Genomic DNA, 24,682 nt, shown 5'->3' with positions numbered 1-24,682 from the left:
AGAAGAGTCACACTCATGTTTGACCAAAAGCCTCAGTACTCTGATTTGGTAGGGTGACCAGGGACTAATTCAGCTTGGGGATCCTCAGCTATGGCCATTAGAAAAGCCTTCACTGAATAACTAGTGACTCATGCTGGCATTTATTAATATACTTGCTTTCCCTGCTAAGGTGGAAAGGTGAGAAACGGCAGGCCTTTGGCTGCTACTCTGCTTCAATCCAAAGGCTGCTGCTGGTGACCTAGATGTCTGTGTTCCAGCTTTCAACAAGCCTTGGCAGCTCTGGCTTGGAAGACGGGAGAGTTGAAGAATGTTTAAAGTACTTGCAAGTAATGAAAGGAATGCCTTCCTCTGCAGATAGAACAAATCGGGACAGGCAGGCTTTGTGAACGTTTCCTATAACATACATAAGACAGAAGCTGATGTGTGTCTGGTGTAAGAGAGCAAAACCCATGAGACAGGATGTAATATGGTTGGAGATCTTGAGGGTCAGCATCTTATCCAAGGCTCACTGAATTCTAGTTGTGCTCTTCCTGTGCTGCCTTGAAGTTTACAGATCTCACTGCCTTTTCCATGGTGGGCGGGGGAAGGCAGGAGGACACTGTGGCTCATGATTTTTAGCTAAATTTCCATCTGTATTGTTGCACTATGCGTTCTTTGCCAGTTTGCTTCAGTACCATTTTCTATTTTGTGCTGCACACTAGGATTATTTGCATTTGAACAAAGCCTTTCCTGCTAAGAAAACTATGTGGAAAAGTCCAAAGAAACTGCCAGGAGTTGAATTTGACCTGATGGCAGCTTTACTTTTAGGTTATAAAAAAAGAAACACGCAGTATTTTGTTTCAGCTTATTTGTTAGTTAAGTTTGAATATCATCCTTCCTTTAGAAACTCAGTTTAAAATATTTACAATACAGTGCTTATCTCCCAATTTTATCCTCCCTATACTTCTATGCTGCAGGTTAGACTGAGTGATAATAACACCTCAAGTCATCAGTGAGATTCATAGATCTGAACCTAGCTTCATTTATTTATTTATTTAATCAATTTATAGCCATCCAGCTTGCAAATTACAGCCCTAGGCGGTTAACATAGGATTGCATACCAGAGCAACCCAAAAAGATTTAAAACACACAGACACGCACACAAAGATAATGTAACTGAAACCAGCCTATATTTGTGGGAGTTTCCACTCCCTACAGATGGGTTCAGTCACCACCCTAACCCAGTTCCTGTAGAAAAAGCCAGGTCTTTAAGACTTTATAAAAGGTCAACAGGTTCAGGGCCATTTGAATCTTGGGGGGTAAGCTGTTCCAGAGGTGGCTTGTCCTGCCAGATGATACTGTTCTACAGAGGGGATCCAGAGCATGCTCACCCACTTGGATCTCTTGGGATGGGCAGACTCAGTTGGAGATAGGCAGTCCTGCAACTAACCCAGCCCTATGCCATAAAGGTGGTAACCAGCACTATGAATTGTACCCAGAAGCCTACTGGAAAACAACACACTACCCTTCCTGGATATCCTTACCAGCAGAGGAAACAATGGCAAATTTGAAATACAAGTCTATCAAAACACAACCCACACTAACCAAGTGCTCCATTACCAAAGTAACAACCCAACCTCCCACAGGAGGAGCTCGGTAAGGACATTATTCAGACGAGCACTAACGCACTGCAGCAACCCAGAACACCAGAAAAAGGGAACATCATCTATACAGCATCTTCCAGCAAAATGGATACCCCCCCAACTTTATCAAAAAGTGCCTGACCACTGAACTCACTACAGCATAACCAACACAAGTTATAAAAAGGGTAACACTACCATACATCAAAAACATCTCAAACAACCAACAGACTGTTACAACTACATGACATCACTGTAGCACACAAACCAATTAAAGCCCTCCAAAATATCTTAAGTAACCCAAAAGACCCAGTAGCCCAAGAAGAAAAAACAGGAGTTACCTACAACATACAGTGCAAAGACTGTAACAGCCACTATGTAGGACAGACAGGCAGAAGACTAGCACAGTGCATCAACGAACACCAAGCAGCAGTCAGAAGACACGATGATACTCCTTAATCTCACAACACATGGACAGGCTCAATCATAGTTTCAACTGGGAAACTGTGAGCATTCTAGACCAAGCTAAATCCAAAAACACTAGGGAATTCCTGGAAGCTTGGCACTCAGACAAATCAGCCATCAATAGACACATAGAGATAAACCACATTTATACACCATTCAAAAGAGAGAATAAAAAAGCTGAGAAGGAAAGGAAAAGACCAGAACACATCCTCTCCAGCAGCCAACACCCAGAGAAGCAGAGATTAACACCAGGCAAACAATCAAAACAACACCCTAATCAAGGAACTACCAAGGAGAAAACCCCACCCCCACCAACACTGGCAGGGCAGGCTACTGTATATACACAGGGAGCAAACCCCACACTCACCAGCACTGATGATGTTACCTAGTTAATGGTAACTGGTTAATGAAATGTCTGCGAGCGAATAACCAAGCTCGGAGAGCCCCAAGGACTTCACAGTTCAACCCTGGGCTACGTACAGTATATTCTCTTCTGTTGGAGAAATGGATTTGTACATAGGCCCTTCTGGCCATGGTTGCCATCTACTCCTTAAGCGGGAAGTAAGAGTCCAGGAGTTGAATAGGTGGAATTAGGGATGTATCTCCTCCTTACTTATGATACTTTTGCTGTCCTGAGACTCTCCTCTTCTAAACTTTGTTTCAGTGTGTTTCACCTTTTAATTAAAAAAAAAAAAAAGTATATCAGATCGATTATGTGGCAGGCTTTCTCTGTTGGTCAGTCAGATTAAAACGTTCTACCAGCTAGTAGCACTTAACAGGGGATATAAATGTCCTTAACGTGGCTAACTGAGCTGTCTGACTGTGCAGTCTCTGCAGAGGCAGAGCTGTAGTTCAGCGCACTAGAAAAGCTCTTTAGGTTCAGAGTAGTGTCTTCCTGTGGACTGATGAAGCATCTACCCCAGGGAGCTTTAGCTTGTGGGAAAACGCTAGTTGTGGTTTGTTCTTTCTGCTTTAAAAAGTTTGAGTAATGCCTGATTTAGGTTTAATGAATAGTAGAATTAGTAGATGAACACATCACAACCAGATTTTGGAAATTTTGCCAGATGTTTCAACTTGCATCTGAATGGTGGGGGCTTTGTCCTCAAATGTAATAATTAGAGGTGCCATTAAAAAAAATCGGTAAGAAAAATTATTGTGGCTGTTGAACTACAACCTTAATGGATAAACTAAACATAATAGTTTTAATACACAGTATCTGCATTTGATGGGCAGTAGTTTGGAAATAAAAATTCTGCAGCTGGAGGGATTGTTTTTTTCAGATCAAAGCAGATATGAAGAAAGTGAAATGCATCCTTTCTTTTCCCACCCAGCCCCAAGCACTGCTATTTGCATTGTAAGGAAATCTGTAATCTGCAACAGTGGGGATTTTCTTCGTGGTGCTAATATTAAATGCAGGGGTTTTTTTTCAGGATCAGAGCAGAGGGACAGAAGAATATGTTTCACGTCATACACCTGTTGTGCTCTAGATCATTATCAGTCTCAAGCCAAAGACAGATTTACCTTTATGTCTCATTTAGTCCTAAATGAAAATTCATATGAATGTTCGAAGATCAGCTTTTACAGAATAGAATACTGTATGGAATCATTCTGAACTAACACACTCCGTACATTAGTGAGAAATTTGAACAGGTACATCTGCTAGCATGTACGATTACTTTGTCCATTCTTTGCATCCCTGAAAGCATGAATGCCAAAATGTCTGTAGGAAAAGGAATACTGTGGCTAAGGAAAATCAGAAGGCACATGTGTATGATAACTGATCCAGCTGTGAGCTGACTAACCTTATGGTATACAAGGCAGATGTGTCACCTATGTGGGCTAAAGAGCAGGGCAGTATGGACCATACATATGTGAACTGGTGCACTTCTACATGAGGTATTTGATTCTACACTCCTGTTCTTTTTTTTTTTTGGCAGTTGAGTTGATTTCCTGGCTCAGCTGTGGTGCAAGAAGAACCATTCGGAAATTGGTTTTCAGCTGGAAATGCAGGGATTTTCTGGGCTTTTTGAGTGAGTGATATTCCAGTGCAGGAACTCCTGCCTCACCTCTCCTACAAGCTTCTGATTTTTAGCCACAGTGGAAAGGTCATATAAAGAGAACGATGGCCTGCCAACATGTATCCCCCCTCCATAGCCCAGGTTTAATTTGATAACATTTTGCTTGAGATTTTTTTCCCCCTTTTGGGTGAAGCAGATTTTTGTTGCTACAGGACTGCAGAAGTTCGGTGAAGCAGTGATTTTTTTTGTTCCTTATTCTCAAAGTTTTTGAGTCAACAAGAAATGAAGACAATTGGAAAACGAAGGGGTTGGGAAATGGAAATGGTGGTTATTTGGAAGTGCCCTTGGGCCCTTAAAAAGATTGCTTCCCAAATATTCCCTTACACTTCATAAGATGATTCGTTGATTGAGAAACTACAAAACTTACTGCACTGAACTGCAGTGAGAGAATAGAGAAACTGGGTTTGCCTCTCAAAACTGGGATGAGTGAAATACAAATTTTCTGTTTACCTCTGTATGCTTTCCTGAGGCTGTCTTGTGTCAGCGTGTACTTTGAAGGTGTTTTTAAGTTACAGGTGAAAGACGGTTAGAATCTGTGTCACAATCGTTGAATAATTTTCTCTTCTTTGGAAGAGAAGCCTTTGGAATGGCTCTTTCAGTGGCTATCTATAGGAGAACATTTGTAATTGTTTCATGTTTTTGTCCCATGAGTTAAAGCAGGGCTGAGGGCCCCCTCTGGCCTTTCCAAGCATACAAAGGGATGGCAGCATTTCTTACAGTTTTCTATACTGTCAAAGTATTAAAGGCTTCTTGTGGCGTGTTGGCAAGTGATCGACACTAAGCTGAAGCAGGTGCAGAGAGTGTGGCGGCTACCTCAAAGCTACGTGGGAGTGATCGGCCAGTCTGGGAAAACAAACCATGGGTCCTCTGTAAGCCTGGTGCCTGTATGGTTCTGTGGACTGAAGGACAGCTGGCTTTTTTTTTATTGCTGCACTGAGATTGAATTGAGGCGGGAGGGGGGATGCACTGCAACCCTACATTTACAGTTTCTCTATAAAGCTAGCTGAACTTGGTTGAAGTTAGTCTATTATTCTCTTCCTGCCTCCTGCAGATTAAGGCCAGATCTAGGTTGCATATATATTTTTTATTCACGAACGTGCCTTTTAACTTCCTTAACTATTTCTGTGACCCCTTCCTTGTGGCTAGTTATGTGGGCTCAAATAGCCTGGGAAACTTTTTTTTAAAGACGAAAGAATGCAAAGAGTTGAATGCTCTGGAGAGAAAAAAGATCATCCCTAATCATCCACCCACTGGCATATTCTGCTCTCCCAAAGAATTGGTTTGACACAGTCCAGCTTTTGTTGCGCAGCGGTGGCAAAAAGTGCACTGCATGGTACATGATAAGGAATAATAAAGGAAAGAGCAGCTACCTATGGGTAAAGTGAATTTTCTTCCATGCCAACTGCCTGGCCTAGAGGCCAAGTAGATGTGAGGGGCCCATAAATTCTCTGTGTGAAAACAAATGCCATGTCTGGGAGGCAGAGCTTCTGAGCTGGGAGACAAGGCTTTTCCTCAAGTGACCTGCTAACAGGCTTTTTTCTTTTGCTTCTGATTGCAGACCCAAGGAATCGCCATGTGGTCCCGCTTCTTGAGAACAGTTCCAGAAGGCCAAAGCTGTCAGACTCCCATCCTAATAAAACAGTGAGGATGGGAAGCTGTTGGTATTTTTATCTGAGAAAGGAACTTTGAATGGATTTGCCATGGTGACATGAAAAAGGACCAGGATGGATAATGGACTGTCACAGGGGCAATTCCAGACACGCATGGCCTCTTTGTGAAACTTATCTCTAGTCTTTCCTGAGTTGAGACCTGGAGGGAGGGAGGGGGGCTGGGTGGGTGGGGTGGGGAAGGAATCTGAACACTCTTTTCCAAAGCAAGGATGACTTTAGTAAGGATCCGGAGGAGTTTCCGGCAGGTATCTCCTCAAGTGGTGCTCTTCTTGCTGTTTGCCTTCTGCCTGCTCAGTGTTTTTGTCTCAGCATATTATTTATATGGGTGGAAGAAGGGACTGGAACCCTCTGGGGATATCCCTAGCCCAGACTGTGATGAACTGAAGATTGTTCCCTCACGCCTGCTACCATTAAAACCCATCAAAGTGGTGGACTCTTCTCGCACTGATCCCTTGGTTCTTGTGTTTGTGGAAAGCCTTTACTCCCAACTGGGACAAGAGATTGTGGCCATCTTGGAATCCAGTCATTTCAAATATCTGACAGAGATTGCTCCGGGGAAGGGAGACATGCCTACATTGACCGACAAGGACCGAGGGCGCTTTGCACTTATCATCTATGAGAACATCCTGAAGTATGTGAACCTGGATGCCTGGAATCGTGAGCTCTTGGACAAGTACTGCGTAGAGTACGGTGTAGGAATCATTGGCTTTTTCAAGGTATTTCAGATTTCAGAAGGTGGTTGCTGAATGTGATGGGAAGAGGAGAGGTGATGTACTGACTTCTGGAGATAAGATTTGAGCAACAGTGAAAAGCAGAATAAAAGTATATTTTAGCCTACTCCTGTAGCACAGTAGAGTCATCCAAGGGGAACTATGCAATTTCAGGTTGCAATTCTCTTTCCTGATTCCTTGTGAAGGATGATGCTTTGTTAATATTCCCCAAGGTATATTTGTGCTTCTCTGCAAAAAAAGAAAGTGAACTGAGTAGCTAAATATCCTTTATTTTTTGACATGCAATTTCGTTTGTTTGTTTGTCTTTCTTTACACCTCACAGGCAGGGAAAGAAATACTTCACTCCTTAGATTTTAGAAGGCCAGAGGCATGCAACATAATATTGTATATCCTAATCAGATATTTACCCTATCTGCAAAATGTCCTGAAATTAATTTACTTCATCTTTTATGCATAAAATTAGATGGTGATACAATGACAGCGTAAGAAAGCCTTCTTCTAGCAGATATCCCGCATAGTTGCTGGCCGGTATCACTCATCTTCTCAGTGTGGTCATGATTGCCGGGAAGAATGAGAATTCCAGAATGTGGGGTGTGATAAGCATTGCTCAGACAGCCTTATGGTGCAAGGTGATGATGTGGAGAGTACCAAAGTTCGTTCATTGTGTGCATGTCAGGAAACAAGTCTGTTAAACTTTAGAAAATTCTTCAGTTTCCCTCTTACCAAACTCTTCTCTAAACAGAATTCTTTCTACTCAAGACTTGAACTGATCGGTGAGAGAAAGTTCTGTCACAGCCTCCCTCCCTCCATCTGCAGCCAGCACAGCAACAGCACTGAAAGTGAATGCGGTTTTGAAGTTGCAGACTATTTCCCTGATATCCCACACCATTTTATCGAATTGTCTATATCTGATTTTCTTTTTGAGATATATTTGCCATGACCTGATCATGTTTCAGAGTGGCAGCTATTGCCTGAAGGAGCTGTTGTTTAAAAGTAGGACAAAGAACTTCTCCAGTATGCAAAATGTCAGCCTCACTTGTCTGACCGTTTTCCCATTCCTACTACTTGATACTGAAGATTTTGTCAGCATCTGGACTGATAAGTAAGAAGATTATGTGTTGTACTTGATTTGAGATCTATAGCTATTTTGACCAGTGGTATCTGCAGAGGGAAGTCAGAGTGGCACAAGCAGAGTCATGATATTTGGCCATAACACAGCGTATGTCCCACCCCTTTTCTATGTGCAATGTGATGTCACAGGCACGCCTCAAAGCTGTGGGGCTTGTGGCTTGATGCTGTGACATTGCTTTCATCATTCTGATCATTCTGATGAAAGTAGTGAAAGCCTATGGATGCCACTGGTTTTGACAACCCAACAAACCTATCAGCAATGATTGTTTTAAGAAATGATTAACATGTAGGTGTAGCAAAATTATGCTTGGGAAACATAGTGGCTCTGTTGCAATTTGTCAGGGTCAGGATTCCTGTTTCCCTTGGTGATTCTTGAGTTTAAAGGAGGTAGAAAGAAGGGATGCAGATGATGATGACGATGATGACGATGATGATGATTGCTTCCTCTAGGAGGTACAAGCCAGGGCATTTGATCTATCTGGTCTGTCACATTTTTTATATTTGAAAGGCTAAGCCAAGAAGGGTAGAAATTCAGGGGCAGAACTGCTGAGGGCTAAACAAGACCTTTTATTCTGACAACTGAAGTTGTCCTGCTGCTTTTGATATGCATCTTTGCACAGTGATTTTGTTTCCTTAGCTCTTCCTTGCTTCTTTGGTTCATACTTACTTATTTAACTGATTTACAGAGCCTCCCATCTCACAGGAGTGACTCTGGGTGGCACAGAAAGATTAAAACCATCAAAACAGTATAAACTGACAATGCTCCAGCTAAATAATAACCCCCAGAACAAAACCATATCAGCAACAGAGCTCGCCTGTCTCCCTGGCCCAAAGGCCTGGAGGAACAGCCAGGTCTTCAGAGCCTTACAAAAAACTAACAGGGTCAGGGCCATCTGGATCTCTGGGGAGATGCTGTTCCACAGGGCAGGTGCAGCCACAGAGAAGGCACAACTCTGGGGTCCAGCAAGATGGCATTGTTTGATGGAGAGGAACTGGAGCATGTCCTCTGCTAGACCTGATGGGGCAGGCAGAAACAATGGGGGACAGTCCCACAAAGAGTCTAATCTTTTGCCACATAGGGCTTTATAGGTGGTAACTAGCACCTTGAACTGGGTTTGGAAACCTACTGGGGCCCACTGCAGCTCACAGAAGTGGTGTTATATGAGCATATTGAGAGACACCAAAACCTGCCCACACCACTGCATTCTGGGCCAGCTGCAGCTTCCAAATCCTCTTTAAGGGCAGCCCCATGTAGAGCATGTTACCCTAATCCAAGCAGGAGATAACTAAGGAATGAGTCGTGTGAGCAAGGCCTCCCTGTCCAGGAATGGGCAGAGTTGGTGCACCAGATGAGCCTGTGCAAAGATCACCCTAGCTATGGCTGTGACCTGCTCTTTGAGCAGGAACTGTGAGTCTGAGAGGACCCCCAAATTGCACACCAGCTTTGACTGGGGAAGAGTCAGGCAGAGTTAATTTCCAGAACCAGGGGGAGAATCTTCAGAACCAGGAGGCCTAAAAACCCATAGCCACTCAGTCTTGCTAAGCTTGAGATGAAGCCTGGCCTCCTCTATCCAGACCCCCACAACCTCCAGGTGCTGGGAAATGCCTTCTTGATGGCATTGCTTGGTTAGCCCAGGCAGAGATGTACAGCTGGGTGTCATCAGCATACAGATGACCTCCCCCAGCTGCTTCATGTAGATGTTAAATACAGCCCTGAGGTACCCCGCAAAGCAGAGGCCTCCAGCTCAACCTCTTCCCCCCTCCCAACACCAGCTTGAATCAGCCCTGGAGAAAAGAGAACTACCATACACTGCCTTCCACTCCTAGAAGGATATTATGATAATGGTATCAAAGGCCACTGAGAGATTAAGGAGATATAGGATGAATGTACTATCCCCATTCTGGGCCTGCCAAAGGTCACTGCCAAGCATGATCAATGCCATTTCAGTACTATGGCCTGGTTTGAATCCTGACTGAAAAGGGTCGAGATAAGCTGCTTTTTCCAGAGCCCTCTGGAGCCCACCATCTGCTCAACAACCTTCCCCCAAAAAGGAAGATGGGATGAAAATTGTCCAGATCCATTGGGTCCAGTAATGGCCTCTTAAGGAAGGGATGGACAACCACTCTTTTAAGGCAAATGGAACCACCCTTTCCTGCAGAGAGCATTCGCTACCTCTGGACCCAGCTACCTGTCACCTCCTGGGAGAACCGCCAGGAAGGATGGGGATCTAAAACCCAAGTAGCTGAACTCACTCACTCACCCTTCCACTTCATTCAGGCCAGCAAGTTCAGACTTCCCAGATAACCAGGCAAGACTGTCCCCAGGAACTCCATGGAACCTGTGCAGCCAGAGTCCAACTCCAAGAGTTTACCTGATGAAAGCGGCCCTGAGAGAGTTCTTGTAGCCCCTCCTTACCCACTCTGATCCAGAGAGACATGTGCATGTGTGTGTGCATGTGTGTGTGTGTACGCCTTCGAGTCACTGTTGACTGTTGGCAATGATCTGGACTGGTTCTTGCAGTTTTCTTGGCGGTATTTTGCCACCTCCGTAGGGCTGAGAGAAGCTAATTGGCCCCAAATTCACCCTGCTGGCTTGGTGTCTAAGGTGGGACCAGAACTCACAATTTCCCAATTCCTAGCCTGGTGCCTTAATCACAACTACACTTGATCTTAGCTAAGCTGGTTTATGGCCTGAAGACCATAATAAAAGTTTGGATTTAATTAATCACTGTGCCAAACTGGTTGTCTAGGAGGCCTTTAGGTCACAGAATTTGCCCTGGTTGCGTATATATAGGCAAAAAGCTTTTGTGTGTGTAAACACTATCCTTGTTAACATTTCCTGTTTTTTGTTTTTGTTTAATTCTGTAGGACTTCCCTTGAGAGCCATCTGTATCTGCCTCCTGACTTAACCATTTTGCGGGGTGTAGGTTAGGAGTGAGAGAGGACGATAAGGGAGGAGATTAGTTTGATCCTAATCTTAGAGCAATTTTCTTAGATCCCTTACTTGACTATGTATTGATATATTTTCTTTTTCCTCTTACAACATTTTGAATCAAGGGCAATTCCATTATTTATTTTGCATTATCTTAATGATAGAGACATGCAGCCAGATGCTATGAGCAGCTCTGGACTCTGTGAGGAATTGAAAGAACCATCATAAATTTAAATCCTGACATTTTATAATTTTCAGAGTGCATGAGCACTGGATTCTTGCTCTCTGCAGCAAATCGTGAAACAAGTAACCCATTCATTTCTTATTAGGTTGCTTGTGTCTGTTCAGAGAAAAATGCCATCTGGAGTTTGAATTCTATAGAGCAGACCCCTCCCTGCACCCAAGCTTGTTGTTTTGTCATATTCAGTATCAAATGGAGGTGCTTTCAGGATTTCTGTTCTCTGTGCTCTCATTCCCTTCAACCTGCTGATTTTTAAATTAGAGATAAGTAATGATTGTAGATTCCATTCTTCCCTTTTCTAATGGAGAGCTCAGAGGAGGTTTTTTTTAGTATGATGACACTTGTAAAATAATTACTTCATGCAATTAATTAATTACCCCACCCCACCCTACAGGGTTGTTGTGAGGAATATAGGAGACAGGAGTATTATGTATGTTTGCCACCTTGAGTTATATATAATCTGAATCCTTCTTCTAAAAAAAGGTTCTTTTAAAAATTGGCAATAAACTGTTGCATACTGCATTGCAAACTGGATCCTCCACTTACTCAAATGCATATACCAATGACAATCTTAAGATTTGACTGAAGATAGTAAACCTGTTGAGTGCTTCAGGAACTTAATTTATAGCTTAATCCAGACTAGAGTCTCAATGCTTCTGAAAGAGGGTCTGGATGGGATAATAAGTAAAATGATTTTAACCATATTTAAATAAAACTAAATCAAAATTTAGTAAGGTCAGCCTCCATGTGTTTAATAAGTTTCCCCACCAGTCACATTAAAAACAAGAATTCAGCAGCAACTTCTGGATGCTGCATGAAAGCTTTTGAATGGGGAAGTGCAGATTGTACATCTCTGCTCAAGGTGTTTTGTGTCCTATGGCCTTTTATTTCCTTGGACTTGTCTAAGCAACTGGGACGCTGCGGAGGCCCACTGCATTTTCTGAAGTGAGTCCATTGGGCAGAGCAAGTTTTTATCTCCCTGATGGCAAGCTGAAATTCTTTGTGCTTCTCCTTCTTTTAACGGTTGTCTGACAAGTTCCTGTCTGAAGTTGTCATTCAGTTCATGTGATCTCCTTACAGGCCAATGAGAACAGCTTACTGAGTGCTCAGCTGAAAGGCTTTCCCCTTTTTCTCCACTCCAACCTTGCACTGAAGGACTGCAGCATCAATCCCAAATCACCGCTGCTGTACATCACTCGGCCTAGCGAGGTAGAGAAGGGGCTTCTTCCAGGGGAGGACTGGACAGTCTTCCAATCAAACCATTCCACATATGAACCAGTCCTCCTTGCTAAAACCAAGTCTGCAGAATCCATCCCACACATGAGCATTGATGCTGCACTCCATACCACTGTCGTACAGGACTTGGGTCTCCATGATGGTATCCAGAGAGTCCTTTTTGGCAACAACCTCAATTTTTGGCTGCACAAACTGGTCTTTGTGGACGCTGTTTCATTCCTGACTGGCAAGAGGCTTTCACTTCCCCTTGACCGGTACATCTTGGTAGACATTGACGATATCTTTGTTGGCAAGGAAGGCACACGAATGAAGGTGGATGATGTCAAGGTAATTGTTCTTAAATCTATATATTGCTCTTTGTTTTAGGTTTGTGGGTTGATGTGGGGCCTGTTGACCCCTGAATTCATTTCGTTAAAGGAAAAGTTTAAATAGGTTTCATTGATGCTCAGATCAGTGGCCTAGATCCCTGAATCTTTATTGCTGGTTCTATCTGGAGTTAAGCCATTCTGAAATATGAAATCCTGAGGAACTGATAATAAAATGCCAAATATTTAAACTTATGCCCCTGCCTCATTAAACTTCTATTTTGTAGGTAGAAACCAATCTGAATTTGTAAGTAGAAACCTGATGTTCATGGCTAGGGTATAGTTTGGATTGCAAGTGCCTAAATTGATGGGTGCACATGCACTAAAAGGAAACACTTTGCATAAAACAGGAAAGTTTTGTACATGGGGTACTAGACAGGTTTTTGACATCTTATGAAAAACATAATTGTACTCTTGAAATGAATTTGTTTTGAGGATATTAAGAAAAATAGTATTCATAAGCAACTGACCAGGAGAGCTCTGATCTTGGACAAATGTTAATTATCAAAAGGATGGGAGGGGCAGGGGGAACCTTTGAGCTAAATAGCAGACATTGGTAGTTAAGCAAGAGGTTTTTGAAGTTTTATTTTCTGTCATTAACTACTTTTAGAAGAACAGCAAAGAAAAACTTAAGTCATATAATGAACTTCCCTTTTCATTACTGACCATTATTTCTCATATTTTAACAAAAGTAGAGGTGGTTACAGAACCCTCTGGATCAGTGTTTCTCAACCTTGGCAACTTTAAGATGTGTGGACTTCAACTCCCAGAATTCTCCAGCCAGCATGTTGGCTGGAGAATTCTGGGAGTTGAAGTCCACACATCTTAAAGTTGCCAAGGTTGAGAAACACTGCTCTAGATAGTCAAATGTTGAAACAACAGATACTCCCTGACCAAAGACCCAGTTTTGCAAGATCTAAATGTGCTGAATGGATATTTGAAAGTTTTTTCCATACACGCCTCTCCTTCTAAATGATTAGAATATATCTGCCAAATGGGTACCCAACATAGTACTTTGGTTCATAAAAGATATCTCAAATGCATTTAAATACCTGTTTATATCAGCAAAGGTGATACGTGAGTTCCAAGGCTGATTTATTAATAGTGATCTCTGGACTTGGATGTTGTAGAATACATCCATGTTTTACAATATAGCTGTCCTGTAAAAGTAAACTTCTAGTTTGCATGTGAATTAATGAAATGCATGTATTAGCACATACTAAAAAAGAAATGTCTGAACTAGCATATATTGTTGCTTTCCTTTATATGGTAGTTGGGAACTTGATGTTGTGCAGCTCTTTTTTCAAAACCTCTAGGGCAGTATGAAAAATTTCTCATTACATAAGAAGCTCCTTCCCATCACTTCTTTGGAAGGGAGACTTGCAGGAAATGTAGACTGGAAAAGCACCCCTCATGACATTCAGTCAAGTGTTACAACTCTAATGTTACCAACAGCAGTTCAAGAAGAAGACAACATGCTGTTTGCAAATTCAAATCTTGTATGTGTTGTTGGATGTTTTTGAAAGTCAGTGGATGATGGTCAGCTTTTCAGAAAGCAGGAATATTTAGAATTGTCCATTTAAGGAACCAAATGATAATTAAATAACATCAATAGAATGCTCAAGGTCTCAAAATACCGCTATAATTATGGCTCAAAGTTAGTCCAAATTAGAACAAAGATTTTGCAGATGTGATCATTGTCCATGATAGAATGTCTAGAAATCCTGCAATCTTGTGGGTAATTGAGCAAGGGGCTTCAGTTGTCTGCAGTAATCCATAGTCATATGTGCTATATATGAGTTTCTGGAGAAAATAATGGGGGTTCAAATAGCTTTCCAGGTTATGTAGATCCAGACATTTTTGTACGTTAAGATTTTAAATTCTCTTTTCTCCATCCTGTAGGCTTTGTTTGATACTCAGAATGAACTACGTACCCACATCCCAAATTTCACCTTCAATCTGGGCTACTCAGGGAAATTTTTCCACACAGGTAAGAATACATTTGGCAATTTTTTTTTACAAACGTTTTATTCTCTGTGATTGACGAACTGGAATTTACCTAGTATAACTTAAATATGCAGGTATCTTAAAACATTATGGTAACTGTAAGAGCCTATAATCCTCTGGATGTAATCTACAACTCCAAGCATCCTTCACTATCTTTCATGATGGCTAAAGCTGTTGAGATTTGTACTTTAGAACATCTGAAAGACCATGGGATCTCACCTCTGCAGTGAGTTGTGGAGATGGAGATGATAGTGCTGTAGGTCTGATTAATAAAGAAGAGTATTTCTCTTATTCCTTTCTGCTTGGGGAGATCCAAGGTTTGGGGGTTGGTTTAATCCAAGCAGTGCGCTACACTTAATGCTGCTCAGTGTAGAAACTGTCAGAAAGATTGAATGGTATGATACTGTGAAGTTCTGCATTTCATTCATGTCTTAAACATTGCTTGGTTGATGATGGTGCTTTGGACCTGGCAGGTACAGATGCGGAGGATGAGGGAGATGACCTTCTGCTCTCGTATGTGAAGGAGTTTTGGTGGTTCCCCCACATGTGGAGTCACATGCAGCCTCACCTCTTTCATAATCAATCTGTGCTGGCAGACCAAATGGCCATGAACAAGAAATTTGCTGTTGTAAGTAAGATGCTGTTCAGGACTGGAGCTGGAGGTGAGGTAGGGGGGAGTGTATGAAAAAAGAGGATGGTTTGACCCTGAAGAAACTCTAGTTGCTTGCTTGTTTCTCATCTAGAACAAAAGGCTATAACAAGTTTATCATTGCAAAATGAAACAAGAATTGCCAGGACTGTGTGATAGTATATTAAACCACTAAAATAAGGAAGTCTTTAAATACTATGGATCTGTAATGTCTTCTGTAACCAACTGAATGATTATTTTGGGTAATACAGTCTGAAGCACTGCATAAATGATGAGTGGAAGGTTTGGCTATTTATAAAGACATTGTGACATTTAAGTTTCCTGTGAGTCCTGTATAGGAATACTTTATTAGGTCTTCTGAATTTTGCACTGTTCAGAACATCATAACACAAAGATTCCCAAACTTTCTCAATTCACGGTGCTGCTAGTAGTTCCCAAATTGTGTTCTGCATACACTGTGGTGCCCCCGGGCACTGCAGCACACAGTTTGAGGTTGTAACGGGATAAAAAAAAAAATCGTCCTTCTATGTGTCTCCTCTAGCTACTGATCGCCAACTAGATTTTTTTTTTTTTACTTTTCACATTTGCTACAAACAAATAACGGTTCCTGTGACACCATTCAAAAATGTGTTTAATGTATGGTTCTAGTAAATAGCATACTACTGCCCACAAGTCTCTGTTTTAAATTTAAATTGGGATTTTGTTACTGAGTAGCTATTCTCCCCAAAACTTAATTTCTCCAGAACCACACTGATGGTTGTGTTGCATGTGAGTTCTCAATATTGCTGTCAGTGCAGTGGTTGCCTAGAATGTGCCTTTTGCTAGTAAGGACACACAGAGACAAATAGTGTTCTCACTGAAACTTAGGGTATCTCTAAGTGGCTCAGTTCCATATTAGCATTTTTCTAGTTTAGTATGATTTCCTCTTGGTGCTCCCCAGATTTTGCTAATGCACTGTCCTCTTTTATCTGTTCTAATTTAACGAAGTGTTAACATTAAGCTTATTCATATTTGTTTGCTGAGCGCCTCCAGATGCAGGAGATGTATGTTTAAAATAGTAGTATACCGTTTCCCATTGAAAAACAAACACAGTTTGCAGTTTATTCATACAATCTTTTAATTCCAGTGCTCTTGCTAAATAATTCCAAGCATCTTTCAGCACAGTAGTTATCTGACCTTATGAAATTACTCTCTTTAAAAATTGCCTGTAAAAGATACTTGTTAGTGGTATGAAGATGTAATGCTAGTTACTCAGTCCACTCCCTGATGTTCTAACTAACTCAGCAAGATACGCTTTGAACTATGTCTTAAAGTAGAATTCTGACTGTTTGGATTGTATAGAATAAGTAAGATAAAGAAGTAAATGAAAGTCTGGCTCTTCTCATTTGCAGTGGAATTATTTCATTAAAATTTGTCTGTTAGCAGTAGATGATAACAACTATGAATGCTTTCCCTCCTCTTAGGAACACGGCATCCCCACAGATATGGGATATGCAGTGGCACCCCATCATTCAGGGGTGTACCCAGTCCACGTGCAGCTCTATGAGGCATGGAAGCAGGTGTGGGGGATCAAAGTAACAAGCACCGAAGAATATCCTCATCTCAAACCAGCCCGCTACCGACGAGGGTTTATTCACAGTGGAATCATGGTCAGTAGAAAAGATACCAGCCTGTTAACGTCGTTAATCCTTTCCTGGTACACCAATGAATTTAAACAGATTGTTTTTTCCAAGATCACTTTATAGAATACTAAACATAAGTCATGGAATTAACCCTTTATACCACAAGGTATAAAGAAGTGGGAAGTTAGAAATATTTTTTTTAAAAATCTTTTCTTTTTCTATTTTTTTTTCTTTTTTTCTAATATGCAGAAACACCAACAGGTAACAATACAGTGGAAACCTTGTATTAAGCTTAAGATAGAAACCTTTATTATATAACAATCAATGTAATGCATTTTGCATCAATGTATCAATGCTACATTCAGCTCTAGATGTAAAATATAAGCAACCTTATGCTTATTAACATTAATATTTTGATCATGTGGCTGCATGGATGCTGCATGAGGACCAGTTGTAAAGTTACTTTTTCAGTGAAGTCGTAACTTTGAACAGTCGCTAAACAGGGCAGTCGGTTAAGCGAGGATTACCTGTAGTTGCATTTGTCTATGCTCTCCAGTCCCTTCCATACTTAAAAGCCCTTATAAACTAAATGTTGTACCCAAATTTAATCCCAAATTATTTATTTACCATTTGAATTATTTTATATACACAATGCTGTAGTACAACATCTCTTTGCAAAAACTTGCTGGTCAGGAATATTTTTCAGTATTCAAGACAAGGGTCTGTAATCATTTGAATGGATTAAAGAGCAAGATTGTTTTAATCTGTTATATACTCAGGAGCTAAGGGCAAGTGGATCTTCAGTCCCTTTTTAGATACTTGTTGTTTTGTTTCCTATTCACATTCTTCTTTTGGGTCGTTTGTGCAAAATGACTCTTCTGCTTTGTGCAGCACATGTGGACTCAGTGGTAACTACTTTTGATTTTTTTGGTATTTGTGAATTTTAGTACTCATATTGCTACTTGTATTATCACAAGTTCATTTCAATGAACTAGCGCTCGGCCATTTATTCATTTTGCAAACCAACTGCCTGAATATGGGGAGATGGGTTAGAGAGTGAGCAGACTCTGGCCAGCTGGCTGTGAATGTGGACCATGTGGTGGTCTGAGGACCACAGTTAAAGATCACTGCCATTAGCTATTTTTAACTTCATAAATTAAAAATATATATTCATCAGGCTACTCATGTATCATGTGTGAATACAGTTTAAAGTAATTTACATGAAAGATTTTCTTTTAACCTACCTGTCAGTCACTGACCAAATGAAAAACAGTGATTTTATCATTCTTTATTGAACTCTTGGACAGAATTTTCCAACAGGTCTTTGTTGTAAGAGCCTATGCAAGGATGCAACAGGAGACTCATCTAGGAAAGGCATTTCTCAAAACATTAGTGTCCCAGGTCATGTAGAGCATTAAAGAATAAAAATATTATGTGGAATTATGCCTAAAAGCACATTGGCAGCCACACGTAACTGGCACAAAATTAGCTGAATATGCACCTGTTTCCAACACTTGATGCAAGATGGACAGCTGTGTGCTACCAGCTGAGGCTTCTGAGTGCTCCACAACGGCACCCTCACGTAGAGTGAATTGCAGCGTGCAAATCAGTAAATGCTACGGCAGCCTGGACTGATGTAGAACATTCTGTCCTATACGTGGGCTGTGGGCGGGGGGTGGGGAGAAGCTGCAGTTGGAAAACAACACTTCTACCAACAGCTTTTAACTGTTTTTCAGAAAAAATAAATACCAGGGCCAGGTTGTGGCCAGGCTTTTTACCTAATCAGAAGGATTTACAGAGGTTTTCTGGTTTAATATGGTCATTTGTCACTAGAATGATTGCCATCTTGTCTGGATTCAATTTCAACTTTTTTACATATCCACTTGTCTGTAGCTTCCAAACCTATTTTAAGGTAGAGAGAGGTTCTTCGTTTCTTAAGTACATATGTGCATACTTGCCCATCATGCGATTCCCTTTATCCTCATATGCAAAGTACAAAAACAAAAAAGGTAAGAAATAGTAAGCAAAAGAAATTAAAGTCAGGAGATAAGAGAGACAGAAAAGAACTAAATCTAGTTTACACCGATATCATTCACTATACCTCTCAAAACCTTTCTATTATTTAGGATGTGATCCAGATGGATCAGTTGAGGACACCAGTTTGACAGCTAGGGAGGGACACTCTTAATGGTTTTTTATAGATGGTGAACTGCATTGAGAGTAGGTAATAGGGATGGGGAGTGGCTTGCACTTCAAGAACTCTGTTGATACAGAAATGGAGTATTCAGGATAATCCAGATGCTAAGAAGTTTGTAACTAAAAGTTGTAATTAGAAAACAGCATAGTTAAAACAAGAGGTGGGCAAACGTACCTTCTAAGAAAAGTTGGGAAAAGGATATATGGAGCTTTTCACGTTATTTATTCAAGGAAATTCTATTACAAAATTATTAATACAATCTTGAATCTGACTTTTGCATATTTTTGAGCAGCGTACAGCTATTGTAAGAAAATTAGCTAACTGCATGTGTTAGAAATCTTACACAATTTCAGTAATATGCTTTTGACATTTTTAATACAACTTATACAACTTACCTTAGAGGAAGACTTCTATCTAGTTACATTGCTGTTAGTTTCAGCTAGAATTTCATAACTGCTACTTGAAAACCATCTGAAGTTCTGTGTTCAATTCTAGAGAGAGAGCGAAAGACCGAGACCATATTACTTTACAATAGAAAATTATAACAAAATTTAGCTAGAGCAGATAAGAATGCTTGAACCTAAGGAATCCTTTACAATTTCCAAGTGTATGGCCTTTTAAATAATCCCTAGTGAGGACAAAAAGGGGCTAATCATTTAGCGAATTTTCCCCAGGGCCTGCCCTTGTTGTTATGATGGACTGCATACTGTTCAGGAAAGTTTCTGATGGCGATTGGTGATTTTTTTTTTCCTGAGATAGTTTAATCAGGTCAAAAGGAGCAGCTGCTGTGTACTTTGCCTCTCTTCTCAGACTTGTAAAAAAGGATAAAATGAACATAGGAAGATATTTTTCTCCCTCGGGAAAGAAGAAACTGGAACAAAGTTTCTTTCCTCTGTCGTCCTCATACTGCCCACCAAATGCATGTACCAGATGCATATTGTACCTGTAATGATTGCCTTATCCCAACGAAGTCAGTCTCACCAGAGTTTAGTGAATAAAACTGATTTATTGAAAGGATAGTATGCAATGCAAAGAAAGCTGAGAATAAGCAAAAGCGCGCCAAATGCAAACTAAAAACCCTCGCCTCCAAGCCGATCCCGCCCCTCACCCCAGCCTCGCAACCACCCCCTCCCGTGCGTCGGCAAGCGTCACACATCGGCCTGGGAAAGCAACCTTGAATACATGTCATAACCCAAACACATTCCTGCAGGGCAGCAGAGAGATAACGCCCCGGCAGGACTGAACCTCCCCACCCCGCGCTGGTAGACACGGATCATGACATGCGAAAGGTTACGATGTATGCAAACCATTGGAACGATGAACATGACAGTACCCTTTCTCCGAGAGTCTCAGAATGTACGTTTAGTCTTCCTGCAGCATTTGAAATAGGTCAGGCTGTGACAGGCAGTGGCTTTGCCAAGGCAAAGCAAGTGATCTCAGTTATGTATCTAGTTTTTCCAGTCTCCCCTGCTGTAGTGCCTAATACGAGTATGGAATATAGGTTATTTCATAGCTCCGCACACTTCAGGATCCTGCCTAGAGTGCCCTGAACTAGGTCAGGGAGGCAAACTGCTGACCCAGCACTATAGGACTTACACCAAACCAGAAATAAAGCAGCGCTTGAGTACTTCAGCAATAGCTTACGTATAGAGTGGAACTCATGAAAATCATGCATAAACAGAGACCCTCAGCAGAAAAAAGTAGACACCTCAAGACAGACGTTTTGCTGCTCCTTAAATTAGACAGCTAATGAAATATTTGAAAATGTATTCATTTTTGTATTTATAATCAACTCTATCAGCTTCAGAGGCTCTCTGTACCCCAGTGTCCCCTTTAAAGCATAATGAAGCATATTTTAGCCTGATAAATTTAACATAAATCAGATATTAGGGAACTCTGATTTTCCATTTAGCAAGCTCCTTTCCTTCCCACAGTGTAGGGATGGGAGTTGGGGCTTATTTCCTTTCTGCAGCAGATTGGAAATTAATATATTCTCTCCTTTAAAGTTTAGAGGTGCTAAAACAGGCACTCAGTCTGTCTTGCTTGCTGAGCTGGTGGGCTTGAAGGGGGGGTGTACGAGAGAGAGAGAGAGAAAGAAAGAAAAAGAAAGAAAGAAAGAACAGTTATGCACTTATACGAATGACTGCTTTTATGTGTGAAATGTATGCCCCAGTATCATGGTCCAGGACCAATTCCACTCACAGGCATGAAGACTTCTCCACCCCTGAAGTCAGTAAAAAGTGAATACAAAATGATAGAAAGTTTGTTTTTAGAAGCATTGAAAACAAGACCCAAGACCCAAATGTCTGTTAGAAGGAATTAATGCAGGCTTTCTAAATATGATGGAATGACTTTGTGTGAGACCTGTTGAGCGTACCTATTTCTGTGGTGGGATTCCTCAGTCCTATATGCTCTATGGTCCTGCATGTTTTGGGGGGAAGTGGTGTAGTAACTGTTGTTTATTCATTCAGTTGCTTCCGACTCTTCATGACTTCATGGGTCAGCTCACGTCAGAGCTTCCTGTTGGTTGTTGCCAGCCCCCACTCCCCCCCAAGGTCGAATCCATCACCTCTAGAATGTCATCCATCCATCTTGTCCTTAGTCAGCCCCTCTTCCTTTTGCCCCCCACTCTCCCTAGCATCAGCATCTCCAGGGTATTCTGTCTTATTATGTGGCCAGAGTACTTCAGTTTTGCCTTTAATATCGTTCCCTCAAGTGAGCAGTCTGGCTTTATTTCCTGGAGGATGGACTGGTTTGATCTTCTTGCAGTCCAAGGCACTCTCAGAATTTTCCTCCAACACCACAGTTCAAAAGCAGCTATCTTCCTTCTCTCAGCCCTCCTTATAGTCCAGCTCTTGCAGCCATATGTTACTATGGGGAATACCATTGCTTTAATTATGCGGACCTTTGTTGTCAGTGTAGTAATTAGGCAGTGTAAAATAGTTGTAGAAGATGGCAGTGCATAATAAGGTAATACTGGTCAAGTAACCTGTAACTCATTCTTAGGAAATTCAGGGCACCGTGAATGACTTAGCTGGGATTTGTAAGAAGTAGTGCAGTGGATTTAGATTCCTTTTAGTTTGCTAATTGTGTTTTTTTCCCCCATTTCTTGCTAGGTTCTTCCACGGCAAACTTGTGGGTTATTCACACATACTATATTCTATAATGAATACCCAGGTGGCTCTGGTGAATTGGATAAAATCATCAATGGAGGCGAGCTTTTTCTGACTGTTCTCCTTAATCCTGTAAGTGTTAATTCAAGGACCACTGGACGGAATCCTTGCAGCAAAGACAAGGCGGGATATAAATGCAATGAATAAATAAAAAATTAATTAGCTACTGAAAGGTTCTGGAGTTGATAAGTTCTAGAGCTGAATAATTTTCAGAAAAGTATGTATGTGTGTATATATATGTAGGATAGAATTGGTGTATGTGTGTTTGGATGGATAGATAGATAAATATGATTCAGAAGTGATTCAGAAGCTCAAAGGGCTTATGCATAAGAATTAAGCAAGAGCCATGAACAGTAATATCATTTGGATAATTACCTGATCTATTAAAGTTTATTATGTGGTATGGACACAGTGAAGAATTTATGGTAAGAACCTGAGAAAGAAGTAAGTGTGTACAGCAGCACAGCTGGCTGGGGAATTCTGGGAGGTGAAGTCCACCTATCTTAAAGTTGCCAAGGTTGAAAAAAACTGGTGTACAGTTCTGAGTTCTGTCAAGTAAATATTTTTTTTCTGAAATCAATGGAAATGAGAACTGAGGGGAAACTAACTGAAGTTGGTAGGAAATTCACACTAGATGAAAACACTCTGACTCAGCATTTAATTCGCTTATGGAACATACTGCCACAAGGTATGCTGATCAGCCTGGATGTTTCTAAAAACGCAGTACTAGCTCCCGGATATGCTGTTCTCTATAGAAAACATGGTAGATAAATAGTAAAGGAGAAGCCGTTTTTAAAAAATCAAAGTGAATTAATGGAAGATGGACTTTCTATTATTCAAAGATAGTTTACTTCCAATCCTAAATATAAAGGTTTTTTTCCTCCATCATGGCCAGACTTTTGTACTTCTTTTGGATGTTTGGCTAGCTGACAAGAGCAGCATGGCCTTCAATTCAGGAAAGCATTTTTGTGGTTTTTAGTTAGTTCACAGACAATTACAGTATGTATGTTTTGTTCACTTGCGAATGAGTGGTTAGTATTTCACTGCAAGAAATCCCTGAAGTAAAATGGTAACCATAATGATCTATGATTTTTTCCTCTCCTCTCCTCTCCACAGATCAGTATCTTTATGACTCACCTCTCCAATTATGGAAATGACCGTCTGGGTTTGTACACCTTTAGACATTTAGTCCGTTTTCTGAACTCCTGGACTAACTTGAAGTTACAGACATTGCCACCTGTGCAGCTGGCGCAGAAGTATTTCCAGATATTCTCCGAAGAAAAAGATCCCCTTTGGCAGGTGTGCATTAACTGCCTCCCTGGGCCTGCATTGCAAAATGCATCAAGAACATTTCCACTTGTTCTACTGTTTTGTCTTTTTCTTGGTTTGAAAATCTGGGCGAGTAGTTGTCTGTTACATAATACTCCCCAGCAAGAGTGGCAGATATGAAGTAACATTCAGTGAAATGTGTAGTGGTGGAGGACCTGCAACAGTATGCAGAAGATTTGCCTCTTTCTGTTTAATGAGCAACACACCTGGTCTGATCACCTCTTTCAGTTGCACATCTGATTTCAGAAAGGGTATTCTGATGATTAGATCATAATATTGGCCTCCTGGAGAAGGAGGGCCTGGGTTTGAAAAGAGTAATTTTTTTCTTCCCTTTTAAGAGAGGAAAGCCACAAAAACCTATAGCATCCAAAGTGTGGAGCAGACCTAGCATACTAGTGGAGAAGAAGATGGTATCTTCCTCCTATTACCTGAAATTGCTGGCTTTTAAGGGACTTCTTCAGTCAGACAGTCGGGGTATGAAAACCCTGTTGCCATGGATGCCCTGGCTGATTCCCAGCATATTGTCATGTTTTAGGATCCTTGTGAGGACAAACGCCACAAGGATATTTGGTCCAAAGAGAAGACTTGTGATCGATTCCCCAAGCTGCTAATTATTGGTCCTCAGAAGACAGGTATGGCAGTAACTGACGTATGCTTGAATACATCTATCACAACGATTAGATTACAGTATCATTTTAAAACATGATACATGAAATAAACCACAATTCACTGAGCTTGTACAATCCACTAGGCCAAAACCTAACAGATCACTTATGGCTTATTAGAGTAAGCAAACACAGTCTTAAACCTATTGTCAAGGTGAGGAGAATTGGCTGTTCCAAATAATGGTGAGTAAAATTTTTGAGCCATTGAACAGTTACTATTCATGCCATTTGTCATCACCAATAAGTGTTCATGGTTCAACATAGGAAACTGAGTTAAAATAAACTATCATCCTCCCTTCAACCCATTTTTTTTTTACAGAGTGAGCAAGGGAAACAACTGCCAAAAACATTTAATATACTGTAATTGAATCTGATAATATTTGGCCAAAGTCTATAGGGCTGACAGACATAAGAAATATAAGTTAAATGCTCAGGCTTTACATATGAGTTCACTTTTTTCCTGCCTGTGAGATGATAGCTGTTAAAAAGGCCATTTATTTATATAGTAGGATAAAATATCACCATATGCTGTAATTGAAAAATGCACTGGAGTACCAGATACTGGTTTTCAA

General features: G+C 41.0%; 1 protein-coding gene across 1 annotated transcript in view; it reads left to right on the top strand.

Annotated features, from left to right (window-relative positions):
- Positions 1-6,022: 6,022 nt before the first annotated feature.
- The window catches only part of NDST1 (N-deacetylase and N-sulfotransferase 1), a 32,002-nt gene continuing 13,342 nt past the window's right edge, over positions 6,023-24,682 (top strand). The window contains exons 1-8 of the mRNA XM_063292180.1: positions 6,023-6,548; positions 11,948-12,430; positions 14,371-14,458; positions 14,949-15,103; positions 16,588-16,773; positions 22,060-22,188; positions 23,233-23,415; positions 23,981-24,077. Of these exons, the coding sequence (XP_063148250.1) occupies positions 6,042-6,548; positions 11,948-12,430; positions 14,371-14,458; positions 14,949-15,103; positions 16,588-16,773; positions 22,060-22,188; positions 23,233-23,415; positions 23,981-24,077 (1,828 nt within the window). The 5' untranslated portion in view covers positions 6,023-6,041. The remainder of the gene's footprint in view (positions 6,549-11,947; positions 12,431-14,370; positions 14,459-14,948; positions 15,104-16,587; positions 16,774-22,059; positions 22,189-23,232; positions 23,416-23,980; positions 24,078-24,682) is intronic.

The sequence above is a fragment of the Candoia aspera genome, chromosome 2 (assembly GCF_035149785.1).
Source record: "Candoia aspera isolate rCanAsp1 chromosome 2, rCanAsp1.hap2, whole genome shotgun sequence".
Taxonomy (NCBI): Eukaryota; Metazoa; Chordata; class Lepidosauria; order Squamata; family Boidae; genus Candoia; species Candoia aspera.
Note: the sequence above shows the minus strand (reverse complement) of the source record. Positions and strands in the feature narration are given on the sequence as shown.